At 44.2% G+C, this 7,723-nt stretch overlaps 1 protein-coding gene across 1 annotated transcript in view; it reads left to right on the top strand.

The window, feature by feature from the left end:
- The first annotated feature begins 891 nt into the window (after positions 1-891).
- Positions 892-7,723, top strand: part of WTAP (WT1 associated protein) — a 28,623-nt gene continuing 21,791 nt past the window's right edge. The window contains exons 1-3 of the mRNA XM_074896620.1: positions 892-1,149; positions 4,933-4,970; positions 5,070-5,125. Coding sequence (XP_074752721.1) covers positions 4,941-4,970; positions 5,070-5,125 — 86 coding nt within the window. The 5' untranslated portion in view covers positions 892-1,149; positions 4,933-4,940. The remainder of the gene's footprint in view (positions 1,150-4,932; positions 4,971-5,069; positions 5,126-7,723) is intronic.

Here is a 7,723-nt window from a genome sequence, read left to right as displayed (position 1 = left end):
ACTTTATGACTGCTGGCAAGAGAGGGAAGTATTTACTTGTCCTAATAGAGCTAGAGAAATCATGGATAAGTTAGAAAGATAAAATTGATTGTAAAGTAGCAGCTCACATACTAGGCTGTAATTAAGGACGAACTGTATGCTACATTCTTTATTATTCCCAGATGCAGAAAGGGTAATTTCTTTGGAAGCAGCTGGCTGGAATTTGACTCCCTTTTCTCTCGCTGTCGATTGATGACGCCGACTTGCACCAATACCGCTGAGCTCGGTTTACCGGGGTGAAAAGGTTCGTTCCCCAGTCTGGCAGGAAGCCCCAAAAGTCACGACGCAAGGCCCGGCGCCCATCTTGCGCGTTACTAACTGCTCCCCTTCCCAGAGACGCCATCGTTTCCGTCAGCCTTCCAAGAAGGCGCCAAGCCGATCTCCCAGGAGCGCGCACCCCCCCCCCCCCCCCCCCCCCCCCCCCCCCCCCCCCCCGCGCTCGCCAGCAGCCGGTTTCGGGGTCGAGGCCGCAGCTGGAGCGGCGCTGCGCTCGGGCCGTCCCGCCCGCCGGCAGGGTCCACACGGCGCCTGTATCCTTCCGCCCGCCCCAGGATGCCCCGCGCCCCGCCGCCAGTTAAACCGACGGCCGGATGACCCAAGGAAACCGTTGCCCCGCCGCGGCAGGGGCCCCCCGGTGCCGCCTTCCAGCGGTCGGCCGGTCGGCCGAGGAGCGAGGTCCCCGGAGGCGGCCCTGCACACGGGCCGGGGTGCCCATGCCGCCCCGTCCCCCGCCACTGCGGCGGCTCCCGCCGCCTCGCGCTGGCTGCGCGCGCAGCCCCCCCGCCCCTATGGCGGGAGGCGGCCCGTGGGCGGGGCGGCCGGGCGCTCATTTCCTCCTTGGGCGCCATTTTGTAGCGCAGAGAATCCGCAAATAAAGAGCGGGCGGGAGCGGCGCGCGAGGGAGCCCGGGCGGGGGGGACGCGGCAGCAGCGACAGCAGCAGCAGTAGCGGCGGTCCCGGCTCCGGAGCGGCGGCCCCTGTAGAGCTTGTTGCGGGTACAGAGGTTGGCGGCAGGTGTGAGCGGTGGCGGCGTTTCGCCCTCGATGTGACGGGCGCGGCCCAGGCAACTAGTGTGCTGGGAGAGCGAGGCCTCCGCACCGCGGGCGGGAGGTGAGTGGCCGCGCGAGCGCCCCCCCCCCCCCCGCTCTCTTCCTCTGGCACCGCCGCGTTCCCCCTCCTGTGGGAGGGACCGGACACCTCGCCGTCCCGGGGCGCCGAACCCCGGCGGCCGCTCTATCCCTCACCTCGAGCGGGGGGAGGAGCGGAAGCTCTTAGAGCCATTTTGTGCGAGGCCCCGAGCCCGGCTTGGCGGCTCGGCTGGGAGCCTCCTCCCCCGGCCCTCAGCAACCGCCACGCCCGGGCACGGTCGCCGCCGCCCCCCCGGGCGCGGGAGACGCGTTTCCCTCATCCCTTGTGAAAGACGAGCGAGGGTGGCCCGGTGGGGCGGGCAGTGCCTGAGCTTCTGGGGAAGGCGGGGGGCGGTGGCAGCGGGTTCTGTCAAGCGCCTGCGGCGAGCCGGCCGGTCGGCGGCCTGCAGCTTGCGCCTGGCCCGCTGCCGGCGGGGGCTCCGCGCAGGAGGCGGGACTGCACGATGGGGCCTCGGCGGCGGGGGGGGGGGCGCGGGACCCAGCTTCAGACCGCGATTACCGAGGCGAGTGTGAAGTCTGCCCAGTCAGAGCGGTATTTTGAAGCTTTTCAGTGTATTTTGAGAGCCTGGAGCCTATGCCGGGGTTTCCCCTACGGAACTCTATTTCATCGGTAAAATAACTGGCAGTTACTCCAGGTGTAACTAGTCAAGCAGCATACCTGATATTAATGGCTTTGTTTCTTAGGGGTGTTTTAAGTCTTTAAATCCCATGTTTTCTAAACATTGTAGTAAAAGGTGTACAGACTACTGGAGTTATCAAAATTAAAATGCACTTTCCCAGTTTTACCTTTAAATATGAATAAAGTACCGTAGAAGCCTAAAACATGATGCGATTATGTAAAAGTTCTTTCAATGCCCGTGACAATGTTATTTTAAGTATATAATATGGCTTTATATTGCTTGTTGCCAGGAGCAGATGTGCAGAAGTAGGGGTGCGTAGCAGCCATCGTTTCCTCAAAATCATGAAAGTGCTTAGTTAGGATAGTGCAGTTAAGCTGTTCATATAAATTGCGAAATACAATCGTGTTCTTTCTAGTGAGTTATACAGGAATATTGTTTTGCTGATTATTGTAGAAAATGACACTTCATGTTCTTGCAAAATATTTCTTATCTGCATAGGAGAGAGATCATCTCTTAGAACAGAGCGAAGTGATAGGAAACACCTCTTGCTGCACAGTACTTGAGAAGTTACTGTATTCAAAGGATGAACATTTCAGTTGTAATGTTACTATCTGTAGCACTCAAATTCATCTGTTAATGAACAGAAAGCTAAGGCAAATCTTTGTGACAACTTGAGCACAGTGGTAGAAATGTATAGCAGTAACAAATTTCTGAGATTTTGGTGAGTTACTGTAGGTGCCGAAAAAGCTGTTGCATGGGAGTGAGGTGAAATTCCCACATAGAAAAAGCACTAGTGTTTATCTGTAGATGTGATCAACCCAGCTTTTCTAAAATAACCTGTAGAATGTTTTTAGCTAGCATGCTGGTTTTTTTAGCATACAGTTCTATCGCTACAAGCGATAATAGGTGGCATTAGGACAGTAGCTTCTTTAATGCAGTGGCCTGTAATCTCAGTCTTCAGCACTTTTATGTTCTTGTCTGAAAGCAAGAGATGGCTTTGTAAATGGTGGTGTCTGGGCGTAGCGGTTAGACTAGCCAGGTCTGGTGCTACTGTAGAGAACAACTGGGCGCTGGAACCTTGGGAGAGGTCTGGAGACGTGAGGTAGATCTCCCTTAGATGGAACATCAACCTTTGATTTCTTTCAGTCACGATTGTAGCAGCAATTAAGTATTTGTAATTGTTTTATGTTGCTGCAGGGTTCACAAGCCAAGTCTTTAGGGAAACGCACCCTTTTTTGGTATTTGTATGCTTCTGGTACCTTTCTGAGGAACACATAAATAATGACTTGATATTATCTGTACACAATTAGTGTTAGCTGTAGTTCTGTGGGACATCTAAAAAGCATGGTGCTCTCTATTGAGGACTTAAAACTTGCTGAGATCTTCAAGAGTGTTTCCAAATACTAAAGGAAGGAGTTAAAAGATTCTAAAAATCCTTTAGGAAAATTATAGTGGGAGAGGTAAGAAACCTAAGTACAGGGGTGTCACGAGCATTTCCCCTGTCATCTCAAGTTATCCTGTGTTATTTTGGATGACCGAGTTGGGCATCAGCAGTTTATCGGTAGCCTCCTATGCTTGAAAATATTTAAGGTATGTTTTTAGTAAACCAGTCTCCATTAAGGAGCTGCATTCAGAAGTTAAAGCAAAATGCTTGAGTAACTTGTGTGTGAGCGGGAAGGTGCTGGTGGGACTTCTTAGCCTCTTAGGCTAGGGAAACATTTAAGTCCCTGTGTGTTAAGACTAGGAACAGGAAGCTGCCGTTCATCAGTGAGATGCTTCTACTGAATGTTTTTGGAAACCTTTCTGTGGGTTCTAATGTCGGGTTTTATTTTATGAAAAGCTTGGAAGTTGTTTTATCTGCACACTGTACTAGGTGTGGGGGGGTTGTTTTTTTGTGTTTTTTTATTCTATTTTTAATTTTATTTACCAGGGACTTGCCTGGCAGTGCTGTGTATTTGCCAATGGTTAGTGTAGGTTGGAGAGGCTCTACTTCATTTGGTGTGTATTTGTTTGTGTTATTGACAAACAATTTTAAGGTTTGTTTGTCTTAGGATTGGGAAAAGTTAAATTAGTTCATTGGGCGTTGTTGTGAAAATACCTAAGGTAGTCAGTAGTAGTCTTTTGGAGAAAATAAAATATTAACAGCATTATTTTTTTTGAAGCTAATTGTTCACAAACAAAGAGTTGACATATCCTTTCTCTGGTATATGTTCATTGCAGCAGCTTTACAAGCTTGTCAATTCTTAATATTATATGCAGCTTTTCTGCTGGAAAGGATATTGCAAAGATGCATGTGTCGAGAAAACCTTACATTTGTTGTTACTTGTATGGTATAATCTTTGTGGACTCAGTATTTTTGACATAATCATAGTTGTAGAAAGTACCAGGTATTATCCTTTTGAGGTAAGAAAGCATGTCCTGTAACTCAAGGAACTGTGAATATTTAACCCAGCACAATGCAATCCTCTTACACTACATACACACAAAAGGAATTGAATTTGGTGTATGCAAGCCGTTTCTTTGACATCTTATCTTTCCTAAAAATACTCACAAGGGTTTTCAAATAACTGTAATATTTTGTTTATCAAAATCCTAAAAGTAGGGGAATAAGTACTTGGAACAACATGTTATTTTGACCTAACCCAAACATTAGTGGTAATGTTCACAAATTTACTTTATTATTAGAGATTAGTAGTATCAGTTGCTTTCCTCAGACCCTGATTATCCTCTACCTTGTAAAATACAATATTAAATAGACATAGGCACATATGAAATGTCAGTTTGATGTAAACGTATATCGACAAAGTTGGGTGGTTTTGCTTAGTTAAATAGGAAGAATTGATGGTGATAGGCCTTTCAGACATCTAAAGAAAGTTTTTGTTAATTTTTAGAAAAAATGCATCTGTTGACTTTGTACCTAGATTACTGCAGTAAACATGTTGTTGGGTGTTGTTTTTGTACCCTGGGTCTGCATTGTATAGAGCCAATATTTCAGTACTCTAATATTGCAAGCTAAAAACCAGAAATTATTGGGGCTAGGAGTACAAGTTTCTGACTTGTTCAGTATTTCATGTGCACTGGTAACTTCACTAAATAAACTCCTTTTTTTTTTTCTTCCTCTTCAGAGTTCACAATGACGAATGAAGAACCTCTCCCAAAGAAGGTATGTTTAAAAATACTTGTGACTTTACACACACACCCCAATCCCCCTCCCATAATCCTGACAGCTTGATAAATTGTGCTTTTTCCTTCCTCTCCATAGGTTCGCCTTAGTGAAGCAGATTTTAAGGTTTTACCTAGAGATGAGCTCATCCTAAGGTAAAGTAAAAAGTGTTTTTTCTATCTCAACCTTTTAGTGAACTTTTAACGAAGATGTGTGACCTCCTTCTTACATTGTTTTTAGTATCCTTCTTCTAAAAACTCTCCATGATACAGCTCTTCTCTAAAGTTTCTCATTTTGTCTGAAATATTTTTATATCTAGTTTGGGGGGAAACACTTTTCTCAGAGACAAAATCCTGAACAATATTTTGTAATACATGAGTAGGAGGTTTTTTCTTCACTTGTAACTTCAGAAGATATGGTTGCCTACATTCCTTACTAGATAGCAAGTTATTTTTGAACATCAGAAAAATGTCAACTCCTTACTCCTACAATAAGTTTCTGTGCAGTCGTCTTCTCAGAGTGTTCAGATATTAACAGTAAAATGTTAAAATGAAGTTTTCATCACCTAGAATTTGCATAAAGAAGAGTGTGGCTATTTTTTTCAGTTTTTAGAAAACTTAGTATCACTGTGAAAAAACTAATAAGCAGTCCTGTCATGCAGACCACCTGCTTAAAGAAACTGACCCCAGTCACTTATCTCTGTATATCTGAATTTTTGGATCTGTAATCAAGGAGCAAACTAAACTTAGCATCTGTATGTTGTCTGTTTATCTGCTGGAGTAGTTTGTGTGTGCATTTTGGTAAACTTTAGCTCCTGGCTTTTTGTACACTGTAAGCTATTAGCATTATTATGGTGTCTCAAGTTAAATATTGCTATTTCATAGAACAAAGACTAAACTCTGTAGAAACATGAGGATACAAGTGCAATGCTTAATGTGTATGATCAGCTACTCCCTCTCCTGGGCAAACTATCCTGCCAGCTACTTCTAGGGTGACAGTTCTTTCCAGGGGAGTCGACGTAGTCTGGCTCCATTTGTTTAAAACTGGTTTCTGGCTTCCTCCAAGTAGGTAGTCTTTTGGGTAGTAAAGGATAATGTATTTAAACAGTAGGAAAAAGTACTTCTTTGATGTTGAGTGGTTTAGGCCTTGTGAACCTTTTTATAGACATTTCCATACTCATGATTTTTCCTGGGAATAGCAAATTTCTAAGTCTGTAAAGCTGTGCCCTTACTTCCAGCTATAAAATTCCTGTCAAAGTATCGAAGCATACATTCTGTGCCACTTGCTTTCTGATTGTGTGAAAACAAAAAAAAAGGTTTTCAGTTGTAATAGTTTTCTGTAACTTGCAATGATTAGTTGCTACCATAGAAGATCTGTTTCCAGCATATATTCAAGTGACAATGTGGTGGAATGTACCCAAGGAGGTAAAGTATGTCAGCAGCCAAATGTGTGTTAATGAAGAGTTAGGGAATTTGCTAATGACAGCTATGTTGATACCGAATCTTATTAGTGTAGACAAAGCAACTTCTGCTCTCAAAAAGGCTGCTTGATGGATTCAAAGAGAATAGCAGTCCATTATACCCAGGAGTGAAAGCTGAAATGCTGGGTTTGTGTCCATCTTTTTTGTATTAAGCAGTCCTACAAACAGTTGGGGATTTTTTTGTTTGAATGGGGTGCATATTTAATGTATTTATAGGAGGTTCAGCTTTAATTGTGATTTCACATAAAACTAGCATTTACTACACTTAATTGTTGGCTTCATTTGTAGGTTGCAATAAAACAACACTATTACAAGTATATTTTAATCAAAGGCATCTGCTACTTTCAGACACTGAAAAATGTGTTGATCGCTACTGGATTGTCTTAAGTTTTGGAATGTGGGTTTTTTAGTCCATGCTTTGGTGAGGCAAATGGTTTTAAGATAGGGGCACGTGTCATCTGCTTTTAGTCTTTTAGGTAATACATTGTCCTTACTGTACAATGGCACTGACAAAATATGTAGAAAATCTTAATTCTTTTCTGTCAGTTTCTGTGCCATGAATCCCAATTTCACTGTTATTTTTCATGAAATACTTAATTTTGGTTTGCTCATTTTAACTAAATGCGAGCAGGATCAATAAGAAGGCTTACAGTCCAGCCTTTTGGGAATTTTTTGCTTGTCTTGTTAACTTGTTGCTGTGGTCTTAGCGCCTTTATCTTTCCCCTCCTCCCTTCAGTGAAGTATCTGCTTAGCTTGACTGTGTAGGAGCTTCTGTGAAGAAATAAGAGCCAGGAACACAATAACAAAGCTCTCTGTGGATCGTAGCTAAAAATCTGATCAGTATTGCCCTGACTGTTTAGCCCAGTGGTTAGTCTGCAAAACACTGAAGCACCTCTATTTACACAGGCGGTTCTGAGGAAATAGTGCTTTTACTCAGCTTCAGTGAACGTGGACTTACAGCCAGTCCCTTTTGGAACAGCTTAGGTGTAATGCTGTGTGTGCCCTACCTGCTGAATTCTTATAATTTATTCTTGGAAAAAGTGAACCCCAAAGCTCAGCATAAAAAACGGGTCCTCCAAGAAAAATAGTGGTATTTATAGAGTCATTTTGAAGTCATGGGGTCTTAAAGTCTGCTTAATATTTTTAGAGAAGGAAGAAAATTAATTAACCTACATAATGCTGCTCAATTACCTTTCAGTTCTTGTGAGACTAAGTGACCCTTTGACTGTAAATTGGATTCAGGACTGGCTTCCTAGTTCTGTGTACAGCTCTG

The sequence above is a fragment of the Athene noctua genome, chromosome 1 (genome assembly GCF_965140245.1).
Source record: "Athene noctua chromosome 1, bAthNoc1.hap1.1, whole genome shotgun sequence".
In the NCBI taxonomy this organism is placed as follows: domain Eukaryota; kingdom Metazoa; phylum Chordata; class Aves; order Strigiformes; family Strigidae; genus Athene; species Athene noctua.
Note: the sequence above shows the minus strand (reverse complement) of the source record. Positions and strands in the feature narration are given on the sequence as shown.